The 22,834-nt window shown below is 37.2% G+C and overlaps 1 protein-coding gene across 1 annotated transcript in view; it reads left to right on the top strand.

Moving 5' to 3' along the window:
• fam13b (family with sequence similarity 13 member B) overlaps nt 1–22,834 on the top strand; it is a 65,585-nt gene that overhangs the window by 7,053 nt on the left and 35,698 nt on the right. The window contains exons 2-8 of the mRNA XM_073854131.1: nt 4,835–4,954; nt 5,731–5,892; nt 6,398–6,578; nt 9,745–9,957; nt 10,218–10,401; nt 11,533–11,671; nt 18,720–18,835. Of these exons, the coding sequence (XP_073710232.1) occupies nt 6,428–6,578; nt 9,745–9,957; nt 10,218–10,401; nt 11,533–11,671; nt 18,720–18,835 (803 nt within the window). The 5' untranslated portion in view covers nt 4,835–4,954; nt 5,731–5,892; nt 6,398–6,427. The remainder of the gene's footprint in view (nt 1–4,834; nt 4,955–5,730; nt 5,893–6,397; nt 6,579–9,744; nt 9,958–10,217; nt 10,402–11,532; nt 11,672–18,719; nt 18,836–22,834) is intronic.

Below are 22,834 nucleotides of genomic sequence, written 5' to 3'. Positions count from 1 at the left end.
CATGCTCGTGGAATGACACAAAAAAGTGTTATTTTACCAAGAAAAAAAATGCGCTCCCTGGCGCGCAGGAAATTTCAGACCACCTGGGCGTCATTGTTGTGCTCGGATTAATGACATCATGTATAAGAAGGTTGCGGTCGTGACCGTGTTGATAGCTGCACTTCAGCTTCTGTTTTTGTCCACCAATCCAGTGACTTGTCATAAATGAGGAAAAAATGTACAAATAAATAAATTAGTAAACTATTGCCTCGCCCTCCGATACTATCGTGTGATGATTTTCACTGTTCTCCAAGCTCGGATAGACGTAAAGTTAATGAAGTTGTTTTGTTAAGTAGTTAATCTGTGCTTTGACCCTTACTGCTGAGTCTCTTCAGAATGCTGTCAGCAGATGATTAGCTCAATTTGCTGTTTCTCTTGTTTGCATCCTAATGATTCGAGCTCGGTTTTGTGTTGCCAGGGACCAACACATTGCTAGAGTAGAATTTTGCTTCATGCTTCAATGTTCAGTGGGTTAGTATAGCCATTTGGAAATTTCCATTCACAGCAGAGCGAAGTAGGACACACTTGATCGATAACGTCAATGTCAAAGGCAAGCTCAAGTTGTTCTCAAGTTCAAGTGTCAGGAGTCATTTGTTTGACCAGTTGGTTATTTATGAATAATTTCATTATTTTCTTTACTTATTTACTTATTCAAATACAAATCATGGTTCTTATTAACATAGGCTTTGTTCTTGAAAATGACATGGCATTTTTGGAAATCACATGACCACTCTTCGTCCAGTTTTTAGAGAACACGGGAAAATTCTGTCTTGTATATACCTTGTGATATGACCAATGCAAATAACTTGGGCTTAGGGTTTTCCTTTATTTGTTAGTTCTGCTTCTTATTAAGAGACCATTGTTAGCCATCTCTAAAAAATAAGCAATACGTTTTTTTTTTAATGGGCGAAGCAAAAAGCAATGTGGTTGATTGGTCAATATGTAATTACAGTAAATGAGAGACAAACCGAAATTTGGTGAAACTAAACTTTTCATATGCATAAAATATATACCCTTAACTCTTTACGTTTAAGTACTTTAAAAAATAAGACATATGAATTGCAGATTTGACACCACACTGTACTGTTTGAATGTGATTTGTATGATTGAAAATATTTATCGTCCAAGAACTGGTCACCCTACTAAAAAATCCAGCTAAGACCAGCATAAGTTGGTAGCTGGTCTAAGTTGGCACTAGCTGGTTTAAGCTGATCCTTCTAGCCTGGAAAAGCTGGTGAGTCAGCTGGTATTTCAGCCTGACCAGCTAAGTCCAGCTAGGCCAGCTTAAAAAGTGACCAAAACACAGCTAGACCAGCTTAAACAGTGACCAAAATACAGCTTGACCAGCTTGTTACACCAGCAAAACCAGCTAAAACCAAGCTGGGAGACCAGCTCACCAGCTAATATATATCCCAATCACTATTAAGTATGCAAATAAGGACAAAAAAGATGACCACTTGCAGTTTTGTATGTAGTTTACTACAATGGTTTCATTCACTGCCATAAAGGTCAAAGTTTGTATTGCATTCAATACAGTACTCCTGATAGTCTGTTATTTAAGCTAGAGGTTCCCAAAATTTTCTAAGCAACTTTGACCCTGATTTAAGCTATTGGGTACAGTAAGGCATCATATGCTTTGGCTAAATTACATGAAGAACACTTAGAACTTGTCTGACCGTGACATGCTTCTAACTAAAATAGTTTTTTAAAGACAGCCCTAAAAAATTCTTAATTATTAATTAAGAGTTATTAAATAATCGTTGGCATTTGAGATTTGGGCTCAAAATCTCTTTATGAGAACTACATGATGCTTTCGTTCCAGTGAATGTTCTGGAATGTTACCGTCTGTGACTCTGTTTGTTGTCCACGTTTACAAATTTATCCCATGACACCGAGTGCATGGTAACCATAGTGAGACCGCTAAGCTTTACAAACAGCATCCCCAAGGAAATGCAGAAAGATTCGGCTGTAGAAAGTTCCAGCAAATACCCATTATGTATTCTTCAGAGTTTAGAAGATTGAGTAAATGCCTTACTGTGTTCTTTATACAATGGGAATACTGTATAATTAGGACATAAAGTTATTGTCATGGAAATTGTGGCACTAATCTTGAAAACACATAAGGCATCTCAGTGCTGTGGGACATTTTTATTTTGTTTGTTTCGAACTTCTCTAACAATGGTGAACATTGTAAGTGAAAGGTCGTCATGGCTGATATGTGGGATTCATAGCATATCTGCTGTCCATTGTCTGCAAACTAAGACATCTGCTGTTAGCGGTCAATTCACACATATATCCTATCGGGTCGAGGGACGTTCTTCCTGTTCTTAAAGTGAGAAAAGGTTTATAATTTAGCAGGGCAAAATGCTCTAAACATCTCAAAAAAGCTATTTGTGTAAGTGATAGTAAATGAAAATGGATGTAATGAAGTCAATGAAATGAATGTAATGAATTGTAACAGTGTGTCTGCAAAGTCTGTAGTGAAAGAAGTTGTGTAATAAGCCGCTTTCAGACCACTTAGTTCTGGTACTGGGATGCTTTTCCGAGAACTGAATATTCCCCCCCTGGTAGTATTCGCATCGCCAGTTGGGACTCTGAAGTGATGTACTCAGTGATGTAACATTCGTATTGATGGCTGATCTAAAATCAGCACACATAGCAGCAGCATTCACGCAGTGATGGGTGATACAGAAAACTGCCCCAAACAATAAGTGTGTCTGTATTATACACATTTGCAATAGGTCTGCACAATAAATCGCATGCTATTGTCATGCACGTCTCGTCAGTATCAGTAATGCATGTTTTTTGATTAGTAGTAAATCGCCATTACCTGCTTTTGGCTGGAGCGGCATTTACTACACAGAGCCGTAGTGTGCTGAAAAGCTAGATAATGTCCCATTCATTATCGCAGCCGTTTTATCCACAAAATTTCGAAATCCCTGCAAGCCCTTCGGACCGGCATGCTTTAATTTTTGGTAGCCCAAAATGAATGCAAGTAGCCCAAATAAAAAAGACATTAATTTTAATGTAGAATATTGAGACAAAATATCTATCAAAACACAAAAAGCACATTATTTTAATATAACGTAATTACAATAATTTTTAAGTATATTGAAATAAATTGTGTCTCTAAATAGCACAGTTGTGTACACTTAGATGTTCTTGTTAATCTTGTTAAGATGTTAATCTTACAAATTTGGTATATTAACTACAAAATTCGAAATTGGAGGAAATTTTGCCCAACAGATCCAGATTGTCAGAGACAAATTAGTACGACTTGCCTCCTGTACAGTTTGTGGCTTTGCGCGAAAGTGAAAGTAAACTCGATTCCTGAATTACCTCATAATTACCCATCCAAATATGTGAGAGAAAGCATAAGCATTTAAATATATGAAGAGTTTGGTTCCAAAACGCAATAAATCCATTTTGACAAATTTCGGTAAAACGTGTTTTCTATACCAAGAAAGTGACAAGATGAAAACCACTATTTTCTTTTACAAACTTTCACGTAGCATCTTTAGGTTATAAAAACATAAAATATTCAAATCCATAATTTGATTTTCAAAGATTTATTATAAAAATGAATTATTTTTTCCACAAAATGCAATAAATCCATGACAAGTTTTTTTTTACATGCTATAAATCTATTGAATCAATATATAACTGTGCATTCATCTTTGCCATGTTATATTCATTTAGTTGACTAGTGGTATACAGTGATTAAAAAAAACATTAATGGCATTAACCAAAACACTTACTTTGACATATTAAGAACACTGTCATTGCTGCGGTTATACGTGGGACGTCGTCGCTGAACTTTTTTGACAGCGATCAGCGATCAGCTGTAAAGTGGTTCAGTCATGCTCGATTTTCGTTGGCTTCGTGTAAAATAAAAGTTTTCATAAGATCCCCTGGGGTCAATCTGTTAGCACAAGAGGGCTTGATGCTGTCGGGGGAACAGGCAACCGGCATTTTCCGTTTAGCAATGCCACTAAAGTATTATTTAGTTTTTGTTTGTTTGTTGTTCACGAAGTACAAGATGAGGAAAACTAGGTTTCTGTGTACTCAACGCGCCGCCATTGTTTGTTTACATTGCGTGGAATGGTGCGCTGTAATTTGTGGAGCGGATTTATTGCGTTCTGTAGAAAAGGAGGAGTGGCGTTTGTTGCGTTTTGGGGAAAAAAGGGAGAAAAGATGACAGAATAAAACGGCGAATATTGTATTTTGCGTAAAATTAAGAATTTAGATTAAAATACAGACCTAATGTAATACTGATTTTTTTTTTAATGGCGTTTATCGCGTTTTGGAACCAAACTCTTTATATGTTTTCTCCTTATTAGTCAAGATAGCCCGACTGGCAGGGCATAGATACATTTTGGTAGCCTGACTGCAAGGCAAATAGCCCCGGGACGTTGGATTAGAGATTTTGCGAGCCCTGCTAGCTTTACTGACGAGATGCCCATGACAATCGCATGCGATTGATCGCGCAGCCCTTATTTTCAAATACTTGCATAGTGACAGAAAAAAAACGACACACAGCACTGGATTAAAGGCTGAAATGAACGCAAGGAGTTGACACACAATACCAACAGTAGTACAAGTAGTCAGCTTTTTATGAATAATCTGTATGTGGGCTAATTTTACATGCACGACTACTATTAAGACTCGTGATGGATCAGATTGCCTTTACCATAGAGTGCTGTCTGCATACTTTGTTGGAAAGCATGACTGATGATTACATCCCATGTAAACAGTGGAGGATATCTCAATATTTCATCTATGTCTACGTTTGTAGACTAAAACTACACATGGATGTTATTGAACATCTGGCATCGACAAGCAGCACAAGCCGGTCTGGATTTATGATTGACGCATTTCATAATAACGTTCTGAACGCATTTCAATTCATAATCAGGTATGTGCCGCTATGAATGTGAGTATTACTGTTGATAGAGCAATATCTTCATGAAATAGTGCTTAGATATCAGATATGTTGAGTGCCATGATCTTTGTGTGCTTAGACTTAAACAGTACGTTATGCGATTTAAAGAGCAAAAAGAGATTAAGCTTGCAGTGTTTTAAATATAATCAAGGCTGAGAAAATATCATGTTTATCTATGTTTATGTTTTGTAACATGTTGGTAGAATTAGTATTTACAAGGCTTTTTAAAAATGTCGCTGCTAGTTTTCTGTATGGCATGTTTTTGGCCAATAAACATACACTTAGGTCACGAATAGTTCAGGTTGTGCTGGTTAAGACCCTACCCCGAAGAAGGAGATAAGTTAAAATCGTTCCTGAACTATAATCGGTCCCAGTTTTTGCACTCCGTATCCGAACACAACAAAAATGAGGTACTTCCGTTAAATAGTTCATGAAATAGTTTGGGCGGAGCGACATCCCCTATAAACACGATGTAATCTTTTACTTTCTAGTTTGCTTATTCGTATTTTTGCATATTACCTTAATAAAAGTGAATTGCCAAGCCTTCCAGTAACATGACTGGAAACCATTTTTAGGTTAAAATGTTGTGCATGTGATGCCATATGCATACAGATAAGCAGAACTTTCATATTTCTAACCAACAAAATGAAACTTCAGATGCCACAGATGTCTAGTAACTTCAAAAGAGCTTTGTAAATTTGCCCTGGTTAATTATTATGCATTTGCTGATATTGTTCTTTTTTCTCCAGCTTAACCACTGACGTCCTGAATAGGATTTGCGGTCTGTCAATGAGGAACTACAGGCTCATCTTCTGCCATAATCTGAAGCAGCCATAGATTACCAATTCTTTTACCGTTAGTGAGCGGAGCAGGAGATAAACTAAACATCTTGGTGTTTGAAGTACAACAAGGTGAGTCACAGAAGCTGTGCTTTTGTAATAATGTGATAACACAGTAAGATAAGATTTTTTGAGCCCAGCTGTTCATCAGCTATCTTGTCATTATCATGGACATCCAGTGCACGTATGCATGCTAGTCACATCTAGTGATTTCCCTGTACAACGTTAACAGCTTGTGCGCACTAGCTGATAGCGACTCTAGCGTTATTATATTTTTTTGTTTTTAATGTACATCTTTAGTTAGACCATAGCCACCTGCTGCCATCATCAGAATCAGCGTGCTGCTTTTGACAGCACATGACAGTCACTTCGCTTATGTAAGATCCACACATCTCATGTGACAACAACCACAGTTTCCAAAACTGGGAGAGGTCCAGCTCCAATTTCCAGCTTGTTTTGTTGTTTTTGTCCGGAGTTTGACGTTTGAGTTCATGCCTCGCCCATGATAGCGTGTTTGTGCAGGGTGGTGTCGAGTCGGGCGCCGTCGTGACCTTGCTCTCGACGTCTTTGTGTGCAGACGGACTGAAGCAGCCTGGCTGTGGAGGCGATGAGGAAGAGCCTCTCTACTTCCCTCAGCGACTCCCTCAGCACTGCAAGAGTGTTCGGGATCCCCCTGGAGGAGGTGCAGCACAGCGGGCAGCCAGGACATGAGGTCCCCCTGCTGGTCAGGAGCATCGTGGAGTACATCGAAGAGCACGGTCAGTGACTTTTGCATGTAGTGGACACTGATGCTCGTGTTACATTGGTACCTTTGTTTTTGTACAATACTGTGCAAAAGTCTTAGGTCACCATTAGATATGTTTTTGCGATGATATAAAGACATTGTATAATTACTTTAAAGTCTCTCTATTAGAATACAACCAATTTTGGATGCAGTAGGAAAAACGCAGAATAAAATATAAGATAAGGTGTTAAGTATTTAGTGTGTCTCCTAGGGCTGAAACGACGCGTCGACGTAGTCGATTACGTCGATTACGTAATTACGTCGATTTGCCGGAAATGCGTCGATGCATCGCATTGTTTATGTTTTCAAATGAAGGCGGCTTCAGCTCCGACCGGATAATACAAGTGTTATACCAAACAGCCAGAACGTGATCAAAAGTGTGGGAATACTTTAAGCAGAGACCAAATAAAACACATACTGTGTAAAAATTTATTTAAAGTAACAGCAGCGTAAACGCCGTTTATAAAATATTAGAAGATCATACTAACTAAATTTGTATTTACCCGAGACTTAAGAAAAGTTAAATGTTAAAGTTGATGCTAAATGAGAATGCAGTAACGTTACTACTGATAGTAATAATATAATGGTTACATTTTATAATAAGGGTTCATGAATCACAATGAACTTATTTTTACTTCAGTCTGAACTAATGCTGAGTAAATGCATGTACTAATCATAAACTAATGAAGAGTCATCATTAAGTACAACATGACATGTTTTTTAGTTAATGTATTAATAAACTATGATTTCATGTGAGTCATTTTGTAGTTAATGATGACTCTTCATTAGTTTATGATTAGCACTAGGGCTGGAACAATAAAGAGCGGGACATGTTTTTATATTAATAAGGAGTTATTATTCAGTTTGATTTATTTAATATTAATATATTTTATTTGTTTAAGGTGAATAATGCCCCTTTTGCACTGTTTATGTTAGGCTGAATTAATGTTGGACTTGTTTTTATGTGATTTGTTATATTTTCCTTGGCACTGGCACTGTTTGTGTATTTGTTTAATTGAGAAAATGCTTCAATAAAATGTTGGGATTAATAGCAGATGTTACATTTATTATTTGTAAAAAAAATCTTTAGACTATTCAATTAATCGAAAAAATAATCGATAGATTAATCGGTTGAAAAAATAGTCGAAATTTGCAGCTCTAGTGTCTCCTCTTACACTTAAGCAAAGGCAGAAACCTGAAGGTGGTTATCTTACACAGAAATGAAATGAATTTCTAATCCTGACTTCAGGACTTTAGTTTCTTCTAGAGTTCAAGATGTGCTTATATAGGTCAGACTTTTGCCCGAAGAAGCTGTTTTGTTTTAAAAAAAAAAAAAATTTTTGGGCACGTGCACACTAAAACGTTTAAACGCGGATGCCGTCTGTAGGCGCTTGCCAGCATTTTTTAGCTGAGCGCTATGATACTTTTGCTTTGTTTATCAGTCGTTGAACGATGTGCGCACTTCCATTGAAAACATGGCCACGGCGTAAATGACTTGGTGTGCACGCTACTTTACAGTTTTGTACATATTTTCTTTATATTCTGATTGGATCTTAATAAACAGAGCAAATTCTCTTTGGCAATTTCATATGATTGCACATTAAAACTTTGCCAAAATAACAAAGCTTGTGTTGGCCTAAGACTTTTGCACAAGACTGAATGTAATGAAAGCAAGAATAAAACATCTTCATCAGCCTTCTACTTGTTAAATATAGCATCTGTTCACGCAAAAAATTCAAATCAGCTGTAATAATACTTCATTGAGAAGATTGTAAACAAATTCAATGTAAACTTGTTCAGCTGTGGATGTATATGTTAATACTTTGAGACGTGACATTTGTCACTGCATTTAAAAAAAAAAATTTAATTTGTTTTTTAACAGCCAATCATTAATGTGTAGTTGAATTATCCTTAGCAGAATAATAGCCTCTTTATTTAAAACTTTAAAAGTAGTATTCATAAGTAATAGACTGAACCTACATTTGCTCCTATGACAAAAGTGGTTTACTGTCTCTTTTGTATAATTTTTAATTGCGCAGTTTCCAAAGCATGACGTCTTCATCTGATAAAGCCAAAAATTTTGTTTGGTTTGATAGGATGATAAGTGAGGCCGCCTGTACTCTGTGATCAAATATATATTTCTTTATATAGTGCAACATTACAAAAGTCTAATCCCAGAGTTAAAGACTTAAAAGAGAAATGTTATTCGGCTTAATGACAATGTATTATTAGATGGTGTCTCTCACCTATTATTTTCTGCCGTGCGTACAGTAGGTGCCAACTTCTCTTTTTCTCTTTTCAATTACTGCTATTTGCAAATCGCTAAACTTCTCACACGCACATAAAGCAGGCAGCAAGAATATTTTAATTCCTCTGCTTGCCCTTTAAAGTGATGTCGTGACTGCAGCCCTATGTTTGAACTGGAGCTGTATCAGGAGATATTGTACATATTAAAAATATGTTGGCAGTACTGTTAAGTGCTTGAAAGGGTTTGGGTGCTGCCGTCATCTCCATACACCAGCTCTCAGTGTGTCTCTTACTGGCATTTCTCCTCTGCTGTGTTGCTTAGAAATAACAGCGAATGATATGTTACAATAAGTAAGAGACAAATCAACCTGGTGCAACCTGGCACTCCGGCATAATAACGTGTAGTTTAAACTAGCATTAAGAAAAATTTTGTTTTTCGGATGTTTCAATTAAAATATTTACAGGAAAGTCAAACGTAAAAGTATCTATTATTTATATTAATCAAATTAATCAAAACATTCAGGGTGGAGAATGTAAACTACTTATGCAACAAACCTAAATGTAGATGACAGTCTCAAGTGAGGCACATTTGGTTGTTTTTTGCCTGGGTTTCATTAGTTAAGACACGGAGGAAGTGTCGCCAATGTTGTCATACTAACAGATCTAACTAAAGGGATTAGTCAGCTGTTCTGTGCTGTGACTGGCCGCTAGATTGAAATCTGTTCTGTAAAATTCTTTTACGTAATTATACAAATGTGCTTATTATATTATAATATGCTATAATTGTATTGATGTGCCCATGCATGAAAGTCCTGCTTGGGTAAGCCCTGAAGGTAGGATGAAATGTCAGGACACCAGACCGGCATACTAAAGTGTGTATGATTGTATTGCAGAAGGTTTGCACCTGGAGGGTCTGTTTCTAGTGAACGGGAACGCGGAGCGCGTGGAATGGCTCAGGCAACGCTATGACAGCGGTGTGGAAGTGGATCTGGAAAAGGAGGCTGACCTGGCATCTGCTGTCAGCCTGCTACGCCTCTTCCTGCAGGAGCTCCCGGAGCCCATCATCCCTGCAGGCTTACAGGCACAAATACTGCAGCTCTATCAGGGTGCGTGAATCTCTAGTCTTCTTCCTGCTGACTATCCTAAGAATTTTCATCATTTCACATAACTCATTGTGGCTTTATTTTGAACATTTGTGCATAAATGTGCCCATACTGGCCTCCCATGAACTTTTGCCAACAGTAATGTAGTTGCATCATCACTTGCACACCCGCACTTTCACACCTTTGCATCATGCAGTTTGCAACCCTCCCACTTTGGCATCAGGGTGATACATGAATGTCTGAATCATTTTGTTTTTGTTCAGATTACAGCAGCGAGGAGGAGATGGGAAGAAATATGAAGTACTTCCTTCAACAGCTGCCACAGGTCAACTACAGCTTGCTCCGCTTCCTGTGCCGTTTTTTGTCCGGTGTGGCATCTCTTCAGGAGGAGAGCTGGAGCATAGGAGCTCTCGCTGCCGTCTTCGGGCCAGACATTTTCCATTTAGAATTAGTAATAGTTGAAACTAACAATGATAAATTGTTTGTTTATAGATACCATTATTGATCATTTAAAATAAAAATAGCAATTATTCAGTAACATTAAAGAAATAGTCTACTCATTTTCAATATTAAAATATGTTATTACCTTAACTAAGAATTGTTGATACATCCCTCTATCATCTGTGTGCGTGCACGTAAGCGCTGGAGCGCGCTGCGACGCTTCGATAGCATTTAGCTTAGCCCCATTCATTCAATGGTACCATCTAGAGACAAAGTTAGAAGTGACCAAACACACCAACGCTCCTCCCACTCAAGACGAGCAGCCACACGAGCAAGTTTGGTGGTACAAAACAAAACGTAGCGCTTTTCTAGGCGGATTTGGGAGAGGGGCTACGTTTTGTGGCGTGGTGGCACTTTTGGGAGTACTTAGACTCGGCGCAGTAACACCCTCCCTATCCCATTATGAGAGTGAGAAGGGGAGCGGACTTTTCAGGCGAGTCGAAGTACTCCCAAAAGTGCTATTACGCCATAAAATGTAGCTCCTCTTTTAAATCTGTTTAGAAAAGTGCTACGTTTTATTTTGTACCACCAAACTTGCTCGTATAACTACTCGTCTTAAATAGGAAAAACGTTGATGTGTTTGGTCACTTCTAACTTTATCTCTAAATGGTACCATTGAATGAATGGGGCTAAGCTAAATGCTATTGAAGCGTCGCAGCGCGCTCCAGCGCTTACGTGCACGCACACAGATGATAGAGGGATGTATCAACAATTCTTAGTTAAGGTAATAACATATTTTAATATTGAAAATGAGTAGACTATTCCTTTAAGAAAGGTATGAAGATGGGCACAAACAAATATCTTTTTGTAAAAGCAAACAGTTTTTTTACATTTCCGGATTAGTTGTGGGAGGAAAATGAAAGTTGAATGTGGTAAAAATGTGTTAAACGAAAGGAGACTACTAGACTTTTATAGGACTAATAATAAATGAACAGGAGGTGGGGGATTTTTACATGACAGACGTTTTAATTCTATGGAAATCTCTGTTGTTTTTTTTTGCATGCACTGACTATGTAGGTTAGTCATGACAGTAAAGTTTAATAAACTGATTGTCTTCTCTTCTCGTTGCAGTTTAGATACAGATGTGGAAGATCTTAAGGAACAGGAGTCTGTCAGCCGTATCCTGGCAGAACTGCTGGAGAACCAGGAAGAGTTTTTCGAAACAGAGGACGAAGACATCTCTAACACTAATGACTACAGCTCCATCAATGACCAGGTGAGGTTTCTTGCTTTGATGCTGTCAGCTAAATTAGCAGTGCTTATCTGTTTTTAACACAGTATTTTGTGAGATTCTTATTGTTGGTGACCAGTAGAGATGTACCAGTCAGCTGGGCATCCGTTGCTACTGGCTGTCCATGATGTTTGAAAGCCAATGTTGATATTTGAAATCACCTAAACAAACACGCCCCTACCCCAATAGAATCTGGACCTTCTTTTGATAGACCCGCCCCACACATACGCAACCCGGCAAGGATGTCGGTTAGTGTTTTGGTAGTCGGCCCGTCTCCTTTTCCAAAGCGTTTTTCAAACATTGTGGACTCCGCCTTTAACTCTCAGACACATCAATATCCCAAATTGCATTTTGAATGAAACACAAATACAATATCAATAACAACCAGTCACTCACCCAATATGATGGAGTGCTTTCTCTGCAGTCGGCGCACTCTTTTTCTTGCATAGCTGCTACTCTAACTTGAGTTGTTGGATTTAAAATAAAATAAAAAATGTTTAATTTGTAACATTCAGCCATAATTATAGTCATTTAAATTAATCACTGCACAGTTTAAATCTGATTATTAATGTAGGTACACTTGTAACACAAGTGGCGGCAGTCAAACTAAATCAACAGAAAATGTTAAAGGTGCAGTGTGTAGATTTTAGCAGCATCTAGCAGTGATATTGCACATTGCAACCTTGGCTCATTCCTCCTTTTCGGAACACAGAGAGAAGACACAAGACATGTTGTCATATGAGCAGGGTTCCCACGGGTTCTTGAAATCCTTGAAAGTTTGTGAATCTGCGGGAGTAGATTCAAGGCCTTGTGAAGTTTTTGAAAATATCCATACATAGATACAGGTCATTGAAAGTGCAATCTATTTTATGCAAGAAGTTTTCTGAAAAAAATCCATATTATTCCCTGTGTAGTGTAGGATAATATCATAAAAATTCTAGACTTTTTAAGCACACATGCTAAACTGTTTGTTGTAAATGCTTATATCTTCTGTATGCGAATGTTGATTCATACAAAAATGTTGTTTTTTTTTTGCATAGTTGTGTTTAACACATGAAAACGTCTCGGGTTACGTATGTAGCTGTTGTTCCCTGAGAAGGGAACGAGACGCTGCGTCTCCCTTGCCATACTTCCTGCATCCCTGTAACACCGTCTTTGGCAATATTTCAGATAGCGATAAGCGATTTCGTTAAGCCTCACCATTAATTGAGTTTGATATACACATTCAGACACACTTACCGCTGGAGGCGTCCCCAAAGTGTCACCGCAGTGATGCAGCGCGAGTTCCCTCCAAAGGGAACTGTAACAATGTATCTTAAAAGTTAACACAATATAACGTTGCTCTTACTTGAAATGTGTCCCCACATTTAGTCCTTGAATTTGAGGGTATTGGACCTGGAAAGTCCTTGAAAGGTCCTTGAATTTGAAGTTAACTAAGGTATGGGAACCCTGTATGAGACAATGTGGTGATGAATTGTGTTCAAAAGTTTGTTCGTTTAGGGCTACTGTAAAAACATAGCGGTGCAAAATGGCGACTTCCATGTAAGTCTCGCAGTGTATGTAGATAAAAACGTCTGATTTTTAAGTTAATAAAAACAATACAGTTCATTATGTAAGGTCTTTATACACCACTGATAATATAGTTATGTATATTATATTGCATTTCTGTCAAGAAATCCTTCTAAAAGGTTACACACTGCAGCTTTAAAGCACATCAGTCTGTATTTAGTTTGTTTAAAAAGTTTGAATTTCTAAAACAGCACAACTTTGATGTTGATAACCTCTGTTACAAATATTGTTTTTGGGATGATTGTGTATTTGTGTAATACATAAATCAGATTAGCGTAAGTTAATACCCTCTTTCTGTGCCTTGTGCGATGCTCGCCCAAACCTCACAGTTTTGATATTGCAGTTGAGATTTGAAAGGTGATTATGTTCTTATCCTTTCATGTGTGTTTAAGGCTCAGGCAGCGTTGTAAACAAGCAGAGCAGAAGAATCAGTGTTAAAAGGTTATGATGTCTGCAGTGTTATGTAATGCACAGAAAAGCATCCAAAGGCGTGTCACTGTCTTTGCAGACTGCAGATTTTCTCATTCAAAAGGCATGATTGTTTTAAACCTTGAATGTGTGACTCTTATGTCCTTATAAGGACGTCTGTCTTTTCTGGCCTGCACATTTTAAGCATACGGATGACTTCCACAGTTCCAGTCTCTGGCTTTACATATCTGCTTTCCTCATATACACAGGAAATGGTGGATAATAGGGCATACATTTTTTCCATGTGACTTCTCCTGCATTCCCTTGTGTCAGGGTGGCAAGAAAAAGAGCACACCTTTTGTACATAGACAATACTGACCAAGTTATATAACTGAGTTAGGTAAGTTGTACTGGCACCTGCGCCGTCTCCAGGGATGTTTTGTTTTTATTGTAGACAATAGGCGGGGTTATATAAGCAACTCAAAACTTAGATTTTACAGACGATGGTAATTTGAGCAGTTGTGGGAATTTGGCTATTAGGCCTACGTATGCTGAAATAAATACAAGCATAAATCAGAAATATTTTTTTTAGCTTCTCTCACTCGGGGAGATTCTCCTACGCTCTGATCATGTCTCACTTTTAGGGTTTATTTGAGATAAAAAGCCTGAGTTGGCTATTTGACTGTTACTTAAATTGTATACCTTGTGTCTAGTCTGGCTTTGTTTACAGTGCAAATCTTAATGCACAGATCCGCTTTTTTGATCATATCCTTTTTTTGTCCTGACTGTTGTCTCAGGTGACAACATGTTTGTTTTGAGGCGACTACTGTAGCTTCTCTATGTGTTTTGAAAGGAAGGAGTGAGCAGTAGACTGAACTGTTATGTCAAAAGTCTGCAAAAATATGTGTGTAATTATTAAGAGAAAAGGCTACAGACCCACCGGCGGGTCCAAAACTGCATTCAAAGAAGTAAAAAAAAGAAGTTGTGGAGCACAACGTTTTCTGTGAAATTAAACCTTTTTTTTTCTTCAATTTACTGGTGGGTAGATGACTTTTATCAATTTAGGCATGGTCAATTCTGCAAAAAATGTATTTATACTGCAGAGCGTAAGTAGTTAATGCTTTTCATATCGGTCGCAATGTTTTTAGACAAGAAATATACAATTTCAGTTGATTTGTGCTTAAAACAAGCAAAAATATCTGCAATGTGGTGAGAAAAAAATCTTGAAATAAGTTTTCTTCTTAAACACTTAATTCAAGAAAATATTCTCACCCCATTGGCATATGTTTTTGCTTGTTTTAAGCACAAATTCACTTACATTTGATATTTTTGTCTAAAACTTCTTAGGTAATTTTGATCATCAAAAAAATACATCTTGATTTAAGAATTTTTAGATATTTCTACTGAAAACAAAACCAAAATATAAAGTAAGAAATTAATTTTTTGCAGTGTATTCTGACACCCCATTAAGAAAAGTTATCTCTGTGGGCAAACGTGTCTTTTGCACCTTATATTTTATATTAATAATGTCTTGTTTGGCTTTAAGGCTCTTTGTTGTGCTAAACAGTAACATCAGAGTCAAGGGGATACGTATATAGCTGTTTCACAGAAGTCAGATAATGACTAGATGTGGAAACTGGAGAACAGCATCTCTAAAAACATATTAAACATCCTAAGGCTGTTTTTCATGCAAAGTTTCTTTTTTATTAAAAGGAAGTAACATGCATGGTTTATGTAGGTGTGACAACTCCCTTTCACACATTCCCTCTCTATGGTTACCTACCATATAATAATATTATTTTCATTTGTCTTTGAATATTTTTTTATTAGAAATTTTAACAAGACAATTGTAATTAAATTTTTTTTAAATGCAAACAAAACTTAAATTTTAACAAATAGGCATAAAATAAAAAATAAATAAATACAAAACAGACAATAACTGTTAGACAATAATATAATATTGTTATTTTAAAAAAAAATTTAGAAGCTTTATGCCCTGCCCATCTAAGTAGAATAGCTAACATGCTATGTCTGTTGTCTACCCAAACCCTAATCTTCATGGCAACACTGCATTGTTGTATATGGATTTTAACCAAATCAGTCGACTCTAATAAAAAAAGGTTGTGCCCTTTTCCTCTTTCAGTCCCTGTTTCTGCCCAGAAACTGTTCAGGGCTGTCATGACCACACGAGAATAAAATAGTCCAGCCTGAAATGGCTGCAGGTCTTTAAACACACATCTTCACAATTGCTGAGCCTACTTTTTTGGAGAGAACATGAGATGTGTTTTGCACACACGTGGGTTGTTTTCCTATTCGGTTTACATGCGTGTGTATGCTCGACAGCACTTTGTACTGATTAATGAAGAAAGTCTGTAATTAGAGTCTCAATCAACTGTGCAGTTGGTGTTTGTATGCAGATGATGTTTGCATATTACCAGGAGACATTAACACAACCTCGGTGGCCAAACAACGCTTCATTTTCTGCATGCTTCAGCTTCTTGGAGGAATTTAAATGGCACAGATGAAGCCGTAAGGAGGTTTTCACAGTCTAGCAGCAGTGTCTGTGATCTATTCAATTAAAACAAAATCTTTCACCGGCATAATAAAATCTGAAAACAATGTAGATGTATTTAATTCAAATTCCCTTTGTTCTCAACCCACTTCCCCCTTCCAACCCAGTTAGTTCTGCAAAAGTCATATAATCTCATTGGCCTTTGTTTATGCAGCACCTACTGCATACTATATTTGGATAGTTATCTTTAACACCTTACGGTATATAATGTAAAGCAACACCTTCGCTCTTTCTCTCTGCTGTGTTGTCCTCTATGGCCACATTCTCTGTTTGTTAACTGGAATCCTCTCTGCAGTAAACAATCTGTACACAGGCGATGCTGATTTATGTTCCTCAGTGCATCCCACAGCAGAAAAGGCACGGCTTATATTATAACGTCTTATTTACCTCATGCATAATTTTGAAGCAACATCCATTAAAGAAACCTTGTTACACTGAAAAATTTACCCCCATAAATTTTTATTTGTATACTGTAAATGCATATGAAGGATCCATGTATAAATGTAAAACAATATTCAAATGTCTAAGTGATATATGATAGAAAAGTGACTGTAGCCATATTAAAGGATGGTCCTCCGTGTCCTGTCACACGTTCTGCACACTGCATATGACTCATATCTGCATGCCTGCTGAACAGCAGCCACGTTCGGCCAATCAGATACCAAGAGATGCGGTTGCTATGGTAACATGGCAGCTATACTGCAGCAGATGCAGAGTACGTTTAGAAGCATGCTGGTGCCAAAGTTTGTGTGATGTTGCATACTGTAAAAACGATTCACAGATGCCTGTGTAGCCCTGAGCAGTATGTACTTTGGTTTGAGATTCACTGCTAAGCGGATGCTTTCATTTTTATAAAACATGAACTTATTATATTATCAGGCTGAGTAAAATAAATAGGTTACAATTGTATAATGGAATCGAGTAAACCATAATGTATTTTAATCTTAAATCTTTTTTGTTGGCATTTTCCAATTAGAGTTACAAAACAAGGGACAACCTGGCATTGTTTCAACATATTTAAAGGAATAGTCGACTCATTTTCAACACTAAAATATGTTATTACCTTAACTAAGAATTGTTGATACATCCCCCTTCTATCTGTGTGCGTGCACGTAAGCGCTGGAGCACGCTGTGACGCTTCAATAGCATTTAGCCTAGCCCCATTCATTCAACTGCACCATTCAGATACAAAGCCAGAAGTGACCAAACACACCAACGTTTTTCCTATTTAAGACGAGTAGTTATACGAGCAAGTTTGGTGGTACAAAATAAAACGTAGCGCTTTTCTAAGCGGATTTAAAAGAGGAAGTATATTTTATGGCGTAATAGCACTTTTGGGAGTACTTCGACTCGCCTGATTAGTCCGCTCCCCTTCTCACTCTCATAATGGGAGAGGGAGGGTGTTACTGCGCCGAGTCAAAGTACTCCCAAAAGTGCTATTACGCCATAAAATATAGTTCCTCTTTTAAATCCGCTTAGAAAAGCGCTATGTTTTATTTTGTACCACCAAACTTGCTCGTATAACTACTCGTCTTAAATAGGAAAAACGTTGATGTGTTTGGTCACTTCTAACTTTATCTCTAAATGGTACCATTGAATGAATGGGGCTAAGCTAAATGCTATCGAAGCGTCGCAGTTCTTAGTTAAGTTAATAACATATTTTAATATTGAAAATGAGTAGACTATTCCTTTAACAATAAATAAACAAAATGTGGTTGAGTCAAATATAATGCAATAATTTCTTGCTACATATATTAACACAGTATAAACAAAAACTATATAGAGAAAAAAAAGAAAGAGAAAGGGAGGGGCACCTATAAACAATCATTGTCACTAGAGGAAGAAAAAAAATATTAATACATTTTTCCCTTTTCATGCTGTGTGGTTCTTAATCAGGAAGAACTGCAAAGAGTGAATACAGAGGGAGGTGTTAATTATATATTTAGACTGAAAAAAGTCATTTTTTTTTTTTTAAGGTACGACAAGAAGGGTTTACAAATTGTATTGAATTGTTCTGTTTTACCAAGCATTGTAAATCATTTTTTTTCTATTTGAATAAACTGTTACAGGTCATACATCCAATGATAATAATTATAGTTGGGGAGGGATTTTTCCAGTTTGTTAGCATAACTCTCTTAGCAATTAAACAAAAAGCAAACCATGAATTATTTTAAATAATCATTTGAACATTTTTATCCGAATTACGTGGCAGCTTTACATAACATCCCACAGTTACACCAGTGTCCGTGCGATGTCACGAGTCAACAGTGGCCCCCGCGCTATGCATGTGATCTCATACACAGGCGATCAAATTAGGCTAAATCCACACTCCCGTGGAAAATCTGCATAGGTGTGGAGCATTGCATAATGCATGTATCACGCAGGGGCGTGTGCAAGATGTTGACAATGCTGATGATGAATTTCACAGTTCGATTTCACATGTGGTAATTGATCAATTACAGTGTCTTTTTTTCTCTCCCGCAGATCAGCGAGCTCCTGGAGGAAGAGAAGTTGGAAGCCTGCGAGGAGCTCCCGCGAGATAGCGAAGACGGCCCTTCCTCATTGTCGCCCAAACACGAACACGTCGCCCCCTCTTCCAGGTAAAAGCAACCCTAGTTTTAAAACATCTCTGATCTGCTCTTCCAGTCTTCCCCCAGCCTGGGGGCTTCTCCAACACCTGTTTGTAATATAAAATGAACACAAATATGTTTAATATGCCTTTTCTAACAAGAAGCACAGTAAAAAACTACTTCTTTAGGGGCTATTGAGTTTATACCATGGCTGGTCCAGTTTCCCCTCTCTTTCTTTTAACGCTTCCCCCTGTACCTACTGAGCTGAAAGGATGATAACTTGTTTGAAGAGGAATAGGGTTGAGCTCGCCGGGTCTAGACAACAGCTAATCTATTAGCCGTCTGAGTCGTGATCTCTCTTGGCTTTTGTTGCTGTACATCTGCCCTCTGAAGTTGATCAGTACTCAGTTCAGAGGCCGGCTTCAAACACTAGAGTCCTAAATGTCAGACAGCTTTACCTTTATGCCACATTATAAAGCTGGCACTTCAAAGCCCCATAATAATTGAATGTGACTAACATTTTAAAGGTGCAGGGTGTAATTTCTGCGTCACTAGTGCATTAAGTAGAGTTGCAAAAGTTGCAGTGGTAACACTTGACAATAAGGATGTATTAGTAAACATTAGTAACTAACATGAACAAAACATCTGCTATTGGTCAGTCAAACAGCTTGTCAACCCTATGCCATTGGTCGGGCTAGTGTTGTTATGTCTGGATCAAGTTGGGCCAGCCAAACAAGCAGATCAGAGTTTTGTTATGTGGTGTCACACTTGTAGCAGACATTTATAGACATTTTATACATGTTAAGTAAGGGTGTAAAAAGCATGATTTATAGCGATCATTAACTTGTAATTCCTCCCATGATGCGTTGGGCAGCCTGCCTAGATCTGTCTGGTAAGGTAACACAAATCAAAAGGATGATAAGATTAGTTGCATGTGCTGCATTTCTGTCTGACGCATGAATTAAATAGATGTTTACATGCGTGGAGTGAGAAAGGAAGGTTCATGTGATTTAAATAGATTTGTCTTTGCAAAGTTGCTCAGTGTTTAAATGTGATTAAATCCTTCAACCTCTAATCCCAATAAACAGCCATGAGAGTCTGCTTGTGTCAAAACAACATCAAAAATATTACAAGCAATATACCTGGTGACAAGTCCCACCTTCCAGTTAAAATATCCAATCTTTAATCAATAAAAACTGATGATTCTCAGCAGTAGAGGCTTTATACAGACTCGCGTGATGCGCTTGCCAACCTGTGCGCATGCGTGGTAGCTGAAGCGATTTTGAAAAAGGGGATTTTTAGCGTAATTTAAAGTTATGGTATTAGTCGCGACCAGTGTTGGGTGTAACGCGTTACAAAGTAACGCGTTACTGTAATAATATTACTTTTTTCAGTAACTAGTAATGTAACGCATTACCCGTCTGAAAATGGTAATATTATTACAGTTTTCCTGAGCTAGTTACTTGCGTTACATTCGCCAGTAGCACCTTCATCACACAAAGGCACACAACACAGAGAACAAAAGGGAAGTGGAGGAGGGCGTGAATGGAACAGTGATTGGTCTAAGTTTGGCATGAGGTATCATTTACCATCACCGATTGGTCGACACCCGGCAGCCGGCAGCAGAGCGGCACACTCAAAGACAGATCGGGAAAATGGAAGCGTCAACAACGGCAAGCTTTTTTTCAGAGGAAGGTTCGCTAGTTTCGACGGGAGGAGATTCAGTCATTATTTTATTATGTTCAACGGAAGGAAAATAACTTGACGGTGAAGTGCACACTCTTTAATGTTTCTCCGAATGCTGTGCCCCACGTCCGGTAGCGGGTAAGGAAGCCAGCAGTAATTTTTATGTTGTATTAAAATGTGGTGTATTTACGGTGGGTTTTCTCGCCGTGGAGACCTTGATGAATGTGAGGTTATGCCACGGTCCCCCGGCGCTCATTTCATTGTTTGTTTGTATGTAAACAGGGGTTGCGTGCAGGTTGTTTATCCCATCAATTTTGTATATCAATTTTACCGTAATTGACGAAGGCTGTGTCTTTAGCTTGAGTGATTTTAATGATATTTATTGAATTGATTGTGTATTTATTACTTTGCGGTGTTAAATTGATATATTTATATGTTTGGGTGTTGGATGAATTTGCTGTGCATTGCTGTGTATAGTGGGTGGGTAAATAATGTGCACTAACATCATGGTATCCCCCTGCTAAGAATACAGAACTCTTGGAAGTCTTAATCAGGAAATAATTTATTGTGAACCGTCATTATTTTATCAGCTGTCCATTTAAAGGTGTCCATCTAAAAATAATTGCAACCTGTTGTCATCCCTGTATTTTGAATGAGTAAATTGTTATCAAATTTAATCTAATAAAATTTTAACTTTTTATTGATTTGGGAGTTTTGTGTTTGGATGTTTTCTTGGCCGTGGCTTGCCCAAATAAACATTCTTGCCCAGAAAAAAAATGTAACTAGTAATATAACTAGTAATATAACTAGTTACTTGCTCCAGGGAGTAATAAAGTAAAGTAAGGCATTACTATTTTTGAGAGTAATATGTAATAAGTAATATATTACTTTTTTGAGTAACTAACCCCAACACTGGTCGCGACTAATCGTTTGCAGAATAAAAGTTTTGTTCACATAATATACGTGTGTGTATTGTGTATAATAATTAGGTAAATATAAATACACACACATACATGTATAATTTTAAGAAAAAAAAAAATATTTTTATATAATAAATATTTATATATATAATATAAATTATGTAAATATAAACATGTATATACATATGCAAATGTTTCTTAATTATATACGTGTATTTATGTATATATACATAATTATTATACACAGTACACTCATATAAATTATGTAAACAAAGACTTTTATTCTGCAAGTAATTAGTCGCGACTAATCGTGAGGCAGCACTATATGGTATATAGTTGATGTCTTGTTTAATTGTTGGTCAGAAATCTGTTGTTTAATTGTGATTTTAGCACACAATTTTAGATATATGTTTTTCCCTATTTAAATAGTTAGGACTTTAGACTTGCATGACTGAAATAACTGCCCGGAGGCATTGCAAATGGTGGCGCAACTTTCCTAAAAGGACATCCACTGGTAAAATCCTTGATATTACTAAAGCGAGACATGGCTTTGTGGAAAGAATGCATGAAAATATTTTATGTTTTGGCTTAGTCGTGATTGTTACTTATGTACTAAAACTGTTTGCTTTCATCTGGAGTGTGACTTTTATGCTTCACTTTATAAATTGTTGTCAGACCGGTTTCTTGATAGGTTTTGTAGCAAAGCTATTGTGTGCATTACAAACAAAGCATAACCAAAGTAAACAAGATCTTCTTCTGTATGAGCAAAGCTCCCTTTCTATCTCGCAGAGGAAAGATTTTAGGTAAACTTTGCTAATCCTTTTTGCTCTAAAGTGTTTAATCCAGTCACCCAGTTACCCTGCCAATAACCTGATCAGGCAGGAAGTAAATGAAGTAAACCTTCAAATTAATTTGAACATGTCCAACTCCTCGCTCTGGATCTAATAAGCTCTTCACCAGTGCTAATTGGTATGAAGGTTCGTACAAAGCACTATTCAGCATGAATGCATTTTTTATTATTTAGTTTTATATTTAAACCATTAGAAAATCGATTTTGCTTCCAAATCACAAAGGTCAGTGCTGATGATAATGTTGTTATAGTGTCAGCCCGAACACTAAATATAGATTTTAAATAGTAAAGCAACCTTAAAGGCTTTGGTCACAACAGAAGTATGTGGTAGCACTGCTATTTTTAATGCTTTTATGCTATCTATAATTGCCTGCCATTCACAGCAGTTACAGATTGCCTTTATGACCTTTTATGATATGCTACAAGGAAATAAAGATGCATTCTAGCTCTTTCTGGATTGAAAACGGTCAATTATTAACTTTAAAGAATGTAATTTACCCAGAACAGAGCTTTAACCACCTTGCTCAAATTTTTGCTGTATCTCAGGTTTCTAATTATGTAAAATTAACATGT

This window comes from Misgurnus anguillicaudatus, chromosome 16, assembly GCF_027580225.2.
Source record: "Misgurnus anguillicaudatus chromosome 16, ASM2758022v2, whole genome shotgun sequence".
Lineage (NCBI taxonomy): Eukaryota > Metazoa > Chordata > Actinopteri > Cypriniformes > Cobitidae > Misgurnus > Misgurnus anguillicaudatus.
The sequence above is the reverse complement of the archived record's forward strand: the minus strand, read 5'-3'. Positions and strand labels throughout refer to the sequence as shown.